Consider the following 14,553-nt stretch of genomic DNA (forward strand, 5'->3'; position numbering starts at 1 on the left):
ATTATGGTAAGTCACTGTGTTGAGAGGTGACCAATAGAAAGTATTACAAATGGAGATTGAAAAGGGCATTGCTTGGTCAAAACTATATAATTAGGAGAAATAGTGGTATGAGGAGAGTTTGTATTTTAAATTTGTTTTGTTTTTAATATCTGACTATCAGTGTAATCTACAGCCAGTCTTTTCACTTTGTGTCTCATAAAAGTGAAAATATGCATCTATTTCCCAAAGAATATATGTCAAATATATTAGTGTTTGGGGGAAGGGTATAATGACATACAAATTGGAGGTTTTGTTTTGTTTTGTTTGAGATAATAAAGCTTCCTGGGACAAAGGGCGATTATTCCACGAGTTGAAGCAGAGCTCTCTTACTCAGGAGCGAAGGGACTTGGGACTCTTTTGGAATCACTTACAAGTAACATTTTTAAAGAAGCAAATTGCTTCCTGTGCTCAGAGACAAAGCAGCAGGCTTCAGTTCCATAACAGAGCCACACAGCTTCTATAACGTCAACTCTGAAATTGGCAAAAAGTATGATTTAGAAACGATTTAAATTGTGTAACAAATTTATATAGTACTCTTTATGATATTAAAAAAAATTATGTTACTGTATAGATTGGTAACCACACAACCATGTATGCTATACTTTTACGGTCTTTTGGGAGGATTTGCAAAGGCAAGTTTGACTATGTCTAATTTTTGCCTAATGAACTTACCTTAGAACCTAAACCTTACATAAGAAAAGACCACATTAAAATTTAACAAAGTACCTTATTCCAGATAACTTACCTAGATCAGAAGGGCAGTAGCTTTAATCTAATATTAATTTCAAATCAGCCTGTAAAACTAACTTAACAAAATATTCAATGTAATGTGTTTTTGCCTTTTCTGATTTTCATTTACTCCTACATAACTTGGATAATTTTTGCTGAAGCATCATCGAATGCCTGATATGAAAGGGCGTTTAGGAGCATGGCTGCCACCGGGCCGTTTGCTAAGCTGGCTTCAGCGCTACTTTGCATCCCTTGGTCATCCTAAAGTTTGGTGGGCAGGGTGATCATGGGCGAATCATTTGATCTGCTGCTCAGGTTGGATCTCACATGAATGACTGCCCAGCTACTGCCCCTTCCCTTGCTGTTCCAAAGGACAGGTGGGAACTTGGCTTTGGAATCTGCTGGTGCGGGCGGGGTCTTATCTGGTAATAACATAGTCCAGATGGTTTTCCAAAGCAACAACCCAAGGAAAGTTTTTTTTTAAAGTCCAGTAAATATGGGCTCAAGAAAATGGAATAGGAACCCGGACTGCAGGGAGCCAGCCTAATGGACTTCGGCAAGGCAGGACCTGCGTTCATGTTCATGTTTTTCTCGTTTTAACTTGGGAATTGCTGGTGGGGCGAACGGTTGCCTGTCTCATGTTTCTTGGGTGGCAGCAGAAGATATTCATGGCTTTCTGTTTTTCTTCCTCCCCCTCCTCTGGTCCTTCAGATTTATGAAGAATCCAAGATGAATTTGGAGCAGGAGAGGCCATTTGTCTGCAGTGCCCCGGGCTGCTCCCAGGTGAGTGTGGGGGTCCTCTGCTCTGTCTGACAAGGGACCCATCTACCTCCCTACAGAGAAGCGACTCTCCCTCGGCCATTACGCCTGCTATGGGCTCTCGTTCCTCACCAAGATACTCGCAGAGTCCCCTCACCATCATCTTCATCTTCGTTATTGTTATTATTTCCACTTTGAATAGTTTGAACTACTTTCCTCACCATCCTTGAAATACATCAGTGTTGGCCATTTTCACCTGGAACTTTCCCCTGGAAGTAAGCCAGATGCATCCTGCCCACCTGATGTTCAGGCTTGTTAGTTCAGAAGGAAGGGGGAGGGGTGCCTGCCTTTACAACAGCCGCTTGAATTACCGGGCCTTTGGATCACCGGTGGAATGGCCCACCATCAGGGATTGGATTCTACTTCGTTTTGTTGTCCCATTTGAGTAAAATAAACTCCCTATAACTCTTCTAGAACCCACAACTTTTTCCACTTAGCTAAATCTTCAGAGAGGAAGTTGGCTCAGCTGTGCTGAATTAAGCCTCTTTTAGCCTTTGTTGTGGAACCCTTGTGAGGATTAGACAAGATACTGCATGCAGTTTAGTGTTGAGAGGGCACATAATAAGTGCTCAGTTAATGTTCGTTGTTGTTTCTATTACTGCTACTGTTACTACTACTATTATACTGAAAACGATCTCTTTGAAAAAATTGGAAACATCCATTACCTAAAATCAGTTTTATACTTTACCTTTGGAACTCGATAGTAACTTTTTCTGTACTTGACCCTTTGAGTATCTTCATGTTCCAGTCCCTGGAAAATGACCACACGTGGTCGCTCTCGTGCTGAGATCTTCATTCTGTAGGATATAGGAGAAGCTTAGAACTCAGACCACAGATATCTTTCCAATATGGGTAGTTATGGTCTCTATCCCTAAGCCCAAGTCTCCTGCCTGATACGTGGCGGGGTAGGCAGAATGAGGTGGAGAAATGTCTGGGAGTCAGATGAGAGGTGATATCCATTAAAGACCCTTCTTGTTTATCCCTGCAGAGAGTTTGTGGAGGGTTCTGGGAGCCCTCTAGAGGGAAGATGCCATGGACACATAGATGCTATTGCTGGTACTACCTTGTGGTGTTACTGGCGATATTGGCCACTTACTGAAAAACCAGAATCCTTTGGTTGAGTTTTAGCAGGTTCTCCTGGAGCTTTGGTGTGAACGTTGATTTGCAACCAACCTATAAATTAGAACAGCAGTAGAGGAAATTATTTTGAGTTTCAACTGTTTTTCAGCAAACTGATTTTGGAGGTTATTTAGAAATAGATAACACTGGAAAAACACAGATAGGTTGATAAGTAACTGGGAAAAATTCTGTCAGACCAGCACAAGTCATTCCACACATTTTTGGGGAGCCTACTATGTGCATAAGATGCATGAATCCCCGTCTTCACAGAGCTTCGAGTCTAGCATCAAATCTGTAACCACATGACCAATTAATCAATTAATTAGCGAGTTACAATTGTCCATGAAGGAAGAGCACAGGCTACTCTGAAGAGTATCATAGGGGGATTTACTTTACTTGGGGAAGGTAATGGGGGTTGCTCTGTGGATGGGGCATTTAAGGAAATGGGATCTTCAAGAGACCTAGGATAGACCGGAGAGGGTTCTGAGTGAGTTAGGACTCCAGCAGAGTCCAGGGTTGTGAATGAGAGTAGAGGATAGCCTTTTGAGGAAGGGGTTGTTAGCTACATCTAATATTTAGATAAGTTAGAGAGAAGAGAACTGCACATACCTTATCAGACTGTGTGGCGGAATTTCCCAAGCTTGGCACTATTAACATTCGGGGCCGAATAATTCTTTGTTGGGTGTAGGGGGAAGGGCTGTGCATTACCTCTGCCTACTCCCAGTAGCATTCCCCAGTTGTGAAAACCAAAAATGTCTCCAGGCTTTGCTAAATGTCTCACATTGCTCCAGGTTGAGGATGGCATGACGGTTTGCATTTTGGTTTTAGCCTTCTTTCTTTTTGGATCCCTTCCCTTTTGGGGGTCACCTACTTTTCACTGATACTCTCCCTCTATTTTATGTATTGCTACAAGCCATCGTTTTTCCTTTTTGGAATCAGGCAGTGTATAAATAAATAAATGTCACAGACGTGTGGTCACTGGTGTCAGACGCTGCTAGAGCTGGGACAGTGAGAGGCCTGAGCAGAGGCTGTTGGATTTGGCAGTGGGTGCTTGCCGGCGACCTATGAGAGAGGAGTCAGGGTGGGGGCCAGATTGGAAGGGATTAACGAGTGAGTGGGTGGTGAGGAAGTGGAGGTGGTCAGCATAGAGGACTCTTTCAAGAGCACTAGGGAGTGACGGGAAGCAGAGTGATATAATGGTAGCCTGAGGAGGAAGCAGCTTGAGAGAGGTTCTTTTTTAAATTAAAGGCTAGCCAGGCTGGATTTAGTCAAGGGCAAGGAGGAGTGAGCATGTTAGCTTGAAAAGTCCACAACCGAAGCCCCGATCCTAGGAAGAGATAGGGTGTAGAGGATTCCACAGAGGCGAGGTGGGTGCCTACGAGACAGGAGAGAGTGAAAACGGAATCTGGGAAGTTGCATTAAATTCTGAGGTGGAGGTAGCAATAAAGGATGAAGGGGGTGCATTTCAAATGACCTTGAACTTCTCAGTGAAAGAGCAGGTGATTTCCTTAAGAAGGCTGAATGGACTGAGGAAAAGTTTGGACAAACGTGGGAATTGAGGATTTACATAGTTTCTTGGTTTTAAGGTGAAATTCCAAGACTGCCCCCTCAACGCCCTGCCACATCTAAATGTAAGGATGCATCTAAAACTTGATGTCTCTTTTTAATGTGGAAGTATTTCTTTTTCTTGACAAGCTGTTATAAAAACATGTGCCTCTTTCAGTTGAAGAGGTATTAGACTTGAGAAAATGTGGTAGTTGCCCATTGATTCCAAGGGTCTCCTGGTGAGGGGTTAGGAAATCGCAGTGGCGTCAGCTGTGGTCATGGCGTTTGCTTTAGCAACGGTCTATAGCCTGAGGACCCACATGGAAAAGAAAGGATGGCCGGGAATGGAAAGGGGAAGAAGTATGAATGATCAGTCCTTTTGCTGCACTGGGGATGATGGAAGGATTTTCCTTCCCTTTTCCCTCCCTGGAAAGGAACTTTTCTCTGTTAGGAATGGGCTGTAGTACCTGGGAGGTATTTTGTGTTACAGCTCCTTATACATTAGCTTTGTCCCAGAAGCAAAGAGAAACAAGCTTCTCTTCCTCTTTCTGATATCACACAGTCCAATGTCAGTTTCACTGTTCCTTTGCCCTCTGAGATAACCATGTTTTGAATTCCATAGCCTCTCTCAGCTCTGTCTTTGTTACAGACTGTACATTTTGGTTATTTATAATTTGCTGCTATTTCCCTACCAAATTAAAAAAGAAATCACAGATGTCCTATATTGTCTCTTTTGGGAAAGAATTATAATTAATATGAGATGTTATAGAAATTATCATGTAATAAGTATTCTGGTTTATATTCTATTTTAGGCTATTATTGTATAGAGCCAAAAAATGGCTTACAAGTACGAAATGAAGGATGTTACTATGTTGTTTGTTGATTATATATATCATAGAAAAAATTATAATAAGGCTATTGACAGAAAGAAATTTAACCTATGTCTCTAAACCACACATAGTAGTGTCACATATTTGATTAAGTCATTATAAGGTGATATAGAGAACAGACACACCTGTAACAAAAAACCACATGTCATTATAAATCAGACTTCTATGTATTCAGAAATCTGGCATAATTACCATGCTTCGTAAATTCTATATTCTCTAATTTACATGACACAAATGACAAACAAATAAGTGATATTTATTCAAAGAACTACTTTTGGACTATTCCAAAAGATTTAACCCAGTGAATTGCCTCCTTTTCATGAACACGCCATACTATTTGCAGATAAGAGTTCTACCATAGTACACAATGTTAATCAAAATTTCTAATTACCTTCCTGAAGAACTGGGATTTTCTGATTTTCTAAATTGTCAAAGATTCGGAAATGTTCAGCAGTTATTGTCTTTTGCTGTATTTTCATTTGACTTTGATAAAGCAGATACTCTGTTAAGGTCAGTTATTAAAACATACCAGTCTGGGTCAGTACAGGCTAGGATCGACTACAATAACAAATTACCCCACAGCTTCAATGGCTTAAAACAACAAAGGCTTATTTCAATTACCCAAGCATACATTTCTATTGTAGGTTGGCAGGATGTTCTTGGTAATCCTTCAGAATTCAGAAATGGTCTTCATAATCCTTCAGAGGCTAGGATGATTGAGGGACCACTATTTCTGATATTGTGAATTGCCATGCTACAGGGAAAAGGGAGGGAGATCTTTAGAGGGTCTTGCATCAAGTATTAGTCGCTCACATCTGGGTGACATGTCGCTTCCATTTGTGACTCAATGGGCAGAACTAGTCCTATGCACCCCCACCCCCAACCACAAGAGGGCCAAGAAATACAATCTCACCATGTGACCAGAAGTCATCTGAAAATATTTGGGAGCAACGTTTTGACAACCATAATATCATTCTTTGAAAGTTAGAAATAAAGCGTTGATTTACTACACTGTACAGAGTATAGAATACCAAAAATAATTTGTCATATTACTATAAATCATGTGTGTAATTATAAAAAATCAGATAATGAGTGTGCAAGGTCTTCATAAACAGAAACATACTATACAAATGTCATGGTGTTCATTCATATGTATAGATGTCAAATAATTAAGCAAGACATGTAATTCTTTCCCCAAATCTGACATGAGTCAAAATTCTTTTCCTACTTCTTGCATTTTTCCTACTTTTGATTAACTGATAGATAATGTCTGGCATACTTATTATGTCTTAGACTTAATTTTACACTATTACGCAGAACAATAACTACTAGGGAAAAATTCCAAATAGTTTTGCAAAACGCCAGTGCTACTCACTACATCTACTTTCTTATTTCTGACAAGGTTTTCTCATACGTGGGTAGAAATGGGAGAATTTCACTTTTTTCTTGATGCCATTATTAGTTAGTCTTGTGATCATAAATAAACATTCATTTAAACTCTCTTTTATTCTTTAAAGCATATTTCTCTTGTATATATTATATAAATACTTTGAACGTTATTTTTTCTTTTTTTACTTGTTTTGTTCTATCCTTGAACTAAACACAAATTTAAAGTCTACCCTTAGATGCAAACCTCTAGTTCCCAAGGAAACGTCTAGTTTACTGATGACTCATTACAATTGGTTATAGTCCGTGTTTTATTATTATGTCTAAGAATAAAAGGCCTTTAAAAGGAATTCCAAGGAAAGGCGTGGGGAGTCAGAGAATGATGAAGGCAGAGATCTTCTACGTCTTAGTATTAAGCCAGATTTTTCTGCAACATGGTTAAGGCCTTCATTAACTATAATGGAAACAATGATGTATATATTTGGGTGTAATTCAAAGGAATGTCCCAGCACATTTGCTTACATAAAATGATTTGTCATTTTACTTCCTCATGCATTTATACTTTTTCAGAGCTGGTTTTTTGGTTTTGCCTGTCACATTTGTAATGCCAAACAAATCTTCTCTCTATGATGGCAAATTTATATTACAAAACTGAATGGCTCCTCTCCCCTCTTCCTTTTTTCCTGTTTGTCTGACAGCGCTTCCCAACAGAGGACCATCTGATGATTCATAGGCACAAGCATGAGATGACTTTGAAGTTTCCCTCAATAAAAACAGACAATCTGTTATCAGGTAAGGAGTCATCAAAGAGGCTTTGCGAGATTAGGGACAAATACTTGTGGATTTTTTGATAAGATGATTTCCACTAGCAAATTCTATGCCTTGAAAATATGCATTTCTAAGGTATAGCAGAGACTGACATACTGATAAGCCAAAACGTAATCAGCTAATGTAGTGTTCACTCAAATAATTAAAGGGCTGTGACTTCTCATTTTCTGGAATGTAAATATTTATTATTCTGAAATGTGGCTCCATATTTGTTAAGCTCACATACCTGTAATCACTCAAGAAACAGTTGTTAATTGAGCATCTTTAGTGCACACTGCACCATTCTGAGTGCCAAGCAAGGTGCAGAGACCCTGATCTAAGACATCACAATATAGTGGGTGCGTGAAAACTTGGCTAAAATAGAGGACTGTCCATTATATAGAGAGGTTTCCAACTTAGAATGGTTCGACTTAGATTTTTTGATTTCATGTTAGTGCAAAAGTGATACGCATTCAGTAGAAACTGTACTTCAAATTTTGAATTTTGGTCTTTTCTCAGGCTAGTGACATGTAGCGTGATACTCTGTCATGATGCTGGGCGGTGGCAGCGAGCCGCAGCTCCAGTCAGGCACGTGATCACGAGGGTCAAAGACGGATGCTCTACAGTGTACTGTGTTGTCAGTGTTTTTTGGTTATTATGTTTTGTGTTTCTACACCCCATTATGTCTACAAAATGCTCATCTTTCTCTCCTGCTTCTGGTGAGAAGAAGAGGAAAGCAATGACTGAGAAGAAACTCAAGATAATGGCCCAACTGGAGGCTAACATAAGTGTTCTGAGCTCTTCTGTGGTAGGCAAGGCTAAGCCGTGATGTGCGGTAGGTCAGGTGTATTAAATGCATTTTCTATTTAGGATGTTTTCAACTTACGGCGGGTTTACCCCAATGAAACACCAGTAAAAGTGCATTTGATTGTGAAATGAGTATTGTAAGGAAAAACACTACGTGACTTTAGCAGAGGGCGCTCGCATTCTGGACTGAGGTGGGCAGTGAAGGTTCCCTTAGGAAGCAGTGGGATGTTAAATGAGGTAATGCATGGAATCACAGCAAGTGCTCAGCACGTGTGAGCAGAAATAAGTAATAGTAATAATTAATCCATCAATTAAATGCTATTTCTTCCCATTTTGAGAAGCAGTGTAGTAAATTAGAAAGAGTGCAGGGCTAGGGGGTGAGGAAACTTGAACTTTGGCCCGGGCGCTGCCTCTACCAGCCATCCAACCCTGAGCAAGTTAATGAACCCTTCTGGGCCTCAGTTCCTTTTTCCATAAAATGGGAATAATTTTATCTTCCCAGTCTATTTCACAGGTTTATCGTGAAGATCCAATGAAAGAATGTGAGTGAAAGTGTTTTTCATAAACCTTGGCAGGGTAGTTGAAGCATTTCCTGTTACCCTTCTTCAGCTGGAAATATTTCACCCGAGCCATGGTCGCCCTGGCATTGTGAGAGATGGTACACCAGGAACATGTTATAATAATATCCGAAGAGAGACTGACTGCCCTTGCAGGCCTGGCTCATGTAGTTTAGCATTTCTATGATACTTAAATTTTACAACTATTTTATTATCTCTATTATTAGTAAATCCTCTAAGAATTTTGTCAGAAGGATTATTATTACAACCCGTATTTTACTGATAGAGGAGGAGGGGCTCTGGGAGATGTAGCAGCTTCCCAAGCTCACCAAACAGGGCAAAGATGAGGCCCTTGGTCCTGCGGCCCTAACCCACTGACTTGCATTGGCCACTGCATTGTCAGGCTTCACCAGTTTACATACACTATTGGATGCTCCTGGTGACAGAGCTGTCCACACAGCTTATTCAATCCACCAGTGACTTGTTAATAGTGCAGAAGCGTTGTGGTTTGGAAGACTCTCAAAGTTCAAAGGCAGACTCTTCCTTTCCCACCTACCACCTCTCTCTCAGCCTGTTTGTTTTTATCGAATGAGCTGGCTCTTCAGAAATAGTTTTGTCTTCCCTTAAGTCTAGAAACAGAGAGGCAGACACTCACATTTGTAAGAATTATGAAAGCCTAGAAGGATTACGAAGGATGGTCTAGTCTATCCTTTTGTTTTTATCATTGATGGTGTTCTATGGAACCACCTGTGGTACAACCGCATAGGTCGACAATGAACCTATATATGCAAGTAGCAAGGCTGTAGATCTGCAGTTGCCAATACTTAAATTCCTAAGTTCTTCCTTTATTTTTCCCAAATAAGATTCCTAAAATAGACTGCCTGGTGGTAGGTGAGTATTAGGAAGTGGTAATTATGTGGAGATATTACTACTGTCGTGGTAAGTACCATGTGGAATCTTACAGGCACATTGCTAGTCTGGCCCTACAAAGGGCCCCATCTGAAGGTTTGAAAAAAAAAAAGCTAAAGATGTCTGTGAACACTTTCATATAATGCCTATAAACAGTTTTTTTGATTAAGTTCTTGCAGCTTTTCAATTATTCTTATCAGGTTCTTGTTAGTTTGTGGCCGTTGCTGCCAATAATTAGCAGTGCCGGGTGGAAAATTATTGGGAGAAAAGTCACCTAATTTTGATTATGTCAAACTTGGAATAACAAAATAAGGGAAGAAATAAATATGAGGAAAAATGGCATGAATAATATATTGGCATATTTTCTTTTGCTTTCTCATGCTTTATGTTGAAGCTGGTATGAGGCCATTTCATATTCCCAATGAAATTAAGTACTAAATTTTTAAGCTTGCTACTTGCTCTGCATGTTTGTAGTCTCGTAGAATTTTCTTGCTAGAGCAGAACACAGAGCCATCCAGTCAAGCTCTATTACTTTGCATTTAGAAGACGGAGGTCTGTGACATTTCGTATGCCGTGTTGTCCACACTAAATTGTAACAAGTTATCTATTGGGTATTTTTGATTTTCTATTTGTTTTTTCTAGGAAAGACTTCAATATGTGTTTACCTCAAATCTCATTTTAGTTTTAGCATATTAGATTATGATTGCAAATATGACCAAAGTTTTCACTTGTCTGTATCTTGATTTATTTAGATTTCAATTTATCAAAAGCTTCAGAATCTATTAAAAATAGGTTCATTAAAATTTTATTTAATAAAGTACTTTAAGCCTATGTTGTGGCTTATCATGAAGATGATTTTATTCAGTTCAAAATATACTACTAATAGAAACAGTATGAACCAAATCTTAAATCAGTAAGCATCATCAGGGCAAAAATCTTCAAGTCCTTCCTGGGCCATTTTTTTTAAAGCAATATTCAATTACACAAAATTTTATTTCAGATAAAATGGAGTTTGATATATATTAAGAAGATAAATGATGGTAGGTATGTTCACTACTAATTTCAGGATATCTTGCATTTTTGAAAATCACTTCATTAACTTGCCTTTTAAAAAAATCTCCTTTATTAATTGCAAATATTAAAGTTAGGGAAGTTATTAAGATGACACAGATATACTCTTCAAGGATCAATGTCCAAAGAGTTGTAATAATCTGAAATAATTTCTTAGCTTTGGAATAAAGTCCATTTTATTTAGGCCGAGTAGAATTTACTCAGAATGATCTCTGACATGCCACAAGACTGGGTAGTAAAAGTGACAGTCATGGTGTTTTATTAAGATGAGTCTGCTCTTATGGATGGACAGTAAACATAAAAACCTCTCATTCTAAAGGGACAGTACTAGTACAGACATGAATGCGGGTGGCAGTTTTAGATTCCGAGGGCAAAAACTGTGGCCTCCCCCCACCTTGGTCCTCCTATTATTCTTATTTGATCCACGTGGCCCATTTCCAGAGTCCTGATCTTATGATGGACGAGTCTTTCCCTTCAGCTGTTCTCTGATAGAAGATATATTATTCATGCTGTTTTTCCTCATATTTATTTCTTCCCTAATTTTGTTATTCCAAGTTTGACATAATGAAAATTAGGTGACTTTTTTCCCAATAATTTTCCACCTGGCATTGCTAATTATTGGCAGCGACAGCCTCAAACTAACAAGAATCTGAGAGAAGTTGTGATATCAGAGGTTTTTAGATGCTAAGTTCAGAATGCGAAGCTACTGTGGACAGTACACTTCCACACAGAGGTTGCACAATTACCAGCTATTATGTGACACAATCTGTTTGGTTTGAAAATATGATCAGATTTCAGTATTAAAAATAAAGAGAAAGATGTCTGGATTTATTTTAATGGCATTAAGGTTAGGCATCCAGAAATCCCCAAATCCCTTCCTGTCAGAAATCTCCAACCCACTTATTTACAAAGTTCCCAAGTTTTGTACAGAAAAAAAGCAGAATGGGAACCAAAGGGCAACTTTATTTATAGATGAACAAACAAATTTTATTCTAAATGAAAGCTGTGTGTGTGTGTGTGTGTGTGTGTGTGTGTGTGTGTGAGGAGAGAGAGAGAGAGAGAGAGAGAGAGGTGCTGGCAGAGAATCGTGGAAATAATCAACCTAGAAAATGATAGATTTTGCTTCCTAGTGGGATTACTAGGCATTTAAAGGCCTAGTTTCATGTACCTCTTTCTCAGGCTTCCCACCTGAGATGTCGATTTGGTGAGACCAGAGGGTAAAACCACAAAACCAGGTGTAGTGCTGCTGACTGTATCTTGAGCTGACACACAGAAGAGATGCAATAGAGACTGGCTTCCTCATTCCATTTTCCTTATCACCATATGATACAGAGCATCTAACACAAATGACAACGTGGCCCTTCAGAGCCCAATTGTGTCCCTGGATTAGATCTGGAACTAGGACCTATCTCTAGTTCTAGGCTCTAAACCAAATTCTCACCACGGAGAAAGGAAAAATATTATTCAGTGAAGTAGAACATTTGTCTCCAAGAGAATGGTCATCATCAACCTCAGAATCAAAATCCATTGTTCATGGCTCTTTTCTACAAATATTTAAGAATCTATGGGAATTTTGAGGGGGAAGCTAGAGGGAAGGTATATACCTCACTCCATTCCAAATTTTTTTTGGAATGAATTAGGTTATAAAAAAAACCCAACTGAGTAAGTAAATAAATCATGCGCGTGCATGCAAACACACACACACACACACACACACACACACACACACACACACACGGCCCCTCCTTCTTCTTCTATTGATGGTGAAAGTGCAGAGCAACTTCCCACTATGTATATTAATCCGATCTTTATGAACGGAAGGTGGTGGAGATGGTTTGCATCGGAGGGCAGCATGATAATAACAGTAGCTTCCATTTATTGCCTTATCTGATGCCTGTAATTGTGCCTCCTCCTTTATATACATTGTCATTTAATCCTGGTTACTTTTTTCATATGAGGAAACAAAATCGAGGATAAGCAGTTTGTCCAAAGTCCCTATCTGACTATAATTTTCTTACTGTACACCTAGATTTGATGAGCTATACATACTAAGAACATGTTTTGGTCTTAGATTTATGTTTGGATATAAATCTATAAATTCCTTTTTCTTTAATATTCATCAAATAGAAGTAGTAATCAAAAGTTTTAGAGGAAGATTATACTAACACATTAGCATTTAGAGGAACAAAAACTGTGTTTTTAAATCAGATTTTCTTGTCCATTGTGACAAACGGCTATTGGTATTTATAGGAATTGTTAACTTCTCATTCATGTTTTTAGCTGGTCAAGCAAAATAGAATTTTAAATAATTCACCTGAATACCTCAGTGGTCTTGATCTGCAGTCTTCTCTCATGTATGAAAAACTGGCTTCCAGTCTGTTTCCATCTGGAAACCTGTCCCTTTTGACAGAGTTTAGGAGAGCTCAGGCAATCAGTGACTAATGGGAACATTAAGCTTTAGCTTCCACTATTCAGGGCAGGTTTTGATAAGAAAATCACCTGGGATCCCTTAGTTCCCTTGGCCAGTAGAGACATGATCTCACAGTGTTAACAACTTTTTTACCAGCTCAGCTCTTTTAAAGAGAATTAAAATTATGGCTTGATTGCTGTTGGAACACTTGGGTAGGTCCTGGCTGACAGTGAATAGATGTAGAATACATACTTATTTAATTTAAATCTAAATCCATGTCTTCTGGTGCCATGCGTCCTAAGTGAGGCCCTTGTCAGAGCCTTTTCTAGTTGACTCTAAGGGTATCCAGTCCACCATCTCTCTACTTTGACAGTATGTGGACTCGAGCAAACAATTCGAGAGTGTGAGAATGTGTCTCGTCTCTCACTGACCTAGATCACCCCAGCCATGGTCAGTTTTTAAGCATCTCACAGCTGTTGTTTAAAACCAGAGTTGCCTTGGTTTGTCCCATGGTAGCACTGCATCTTGGGACAGATGTGGGGAAATAGAAATGTCACTGTTACTGAGAAGACCCTATGGCTTCTATAGCATATTTCTATTTACTAAAAGGCACATTTATTGCAAAGAAGCCTGTCGAGAATTCTATGGAATTCTGTCATTTGTTACTAATTATTGCTCTTATAAAGGAGTATGTATTTTCAAATTCACTTAATGTAAACTGTCTTAATTAGGACTTTATTAAAATTCAGATAGGGACTAAGTAAGAATATTTTAAAGAAAGCATTTGCTAAAAAATTCATAGGATAAATATCACTATAAAAAGAATGTAAAACGTAAGAAAAATGCTTTTTCTGAGAATCCTAGCTCTTACTAAAATAGATATGTTAATTCCAATTCTTTACTCTATTGATTTGAGGGCTCTCTTGGGAATTCCATTAAGCCACATTTTGTTGGCTGCAATTGAGTCATGCAAATAATAAAAATGCATTGCCTTTTAAAAAATACCCTATAATTAGAATGGTCACTAATTCAAACTGATCTTTTTTATAACTGGTCTGAATTAGCGAGGCTTTTTATAGTATTACTAGCCACCATCAATTTAATATGAAATGATGTAAAATGACTTTATGTATTCCTTTAGTAGTACCATAGTTAAGAATATCAGACCAATAGGACAGAAAATTTCACTTAGGAAGTTCACATTCTTCTCCTCTGGTATACGATGAGAACTCTGCTTTTCTTTCCTTGTTCTTTGTTTTTAATTGGTGACTTGTTGCTCTGCCTTTTTTTATCATCGAGGAAAATGAAACATAGACAAACATATAACTCAAATGCAGCTCTGAAACCGAATAAGGTAGCAACCTATTATTAAATTTGAGCAGACTAAACACTTTTTAAAAGAGGAATCAGGTTTCAGGCTTTAGCTTTGTGCTTGTCATTTAGACTTTGGAATAATCATACTCGC

The 14,553-nt window shown here is 38.7% G+C and overlaps 1 protein-coding gene across 4 annotated transcripts in view; it reads left to right on the forward strand.

Annotated features, from left to right (window-relative positions):
- The window catches only part of CREB5 (cAMP responsive element binding protein 5), a 380,590-nt gene that overhangs the window by 68,203 nt on the left and 297,834 nt on the right, over positions 1 to 14,553 (forward strand). For all 4 annotated transcript variants that reach the window (XM_015589514.2, XM_015589515.2, XM_015589516.2 and 1 more), the window contains exons 2-3: positions 1,480 to 1,551; positions 7,226 to 7,319. In XM_015589514.2, the coding sequence (XP_015445000.1) occupies positions 1,498 to 1,551; positions 7,226 to 7,319 (148 nt within the window). In that variant the 5' untranslated portion in view covers positions 1,480 to 1,497. The remainder of the gene's footprint in view (positions 1 to 1,479; positions 1,552 to 7,225; positions 7,320 to 14,553) is intronic.

This window comes from Pteropus alecto, unplaced genomic scaffold, assembly GCF_000325575.1.
Source record: "Pteropus alecto unplaced genomic scaffold, ASM32557v1 scaffold21, whole genome shotgun sequence".
Lineage (NCBI taxonomy): Eukaryota > Metazoa > Chordata > Mammalia > Chiroptera > Pteropodidae > Pteropus > Pteropus alecto.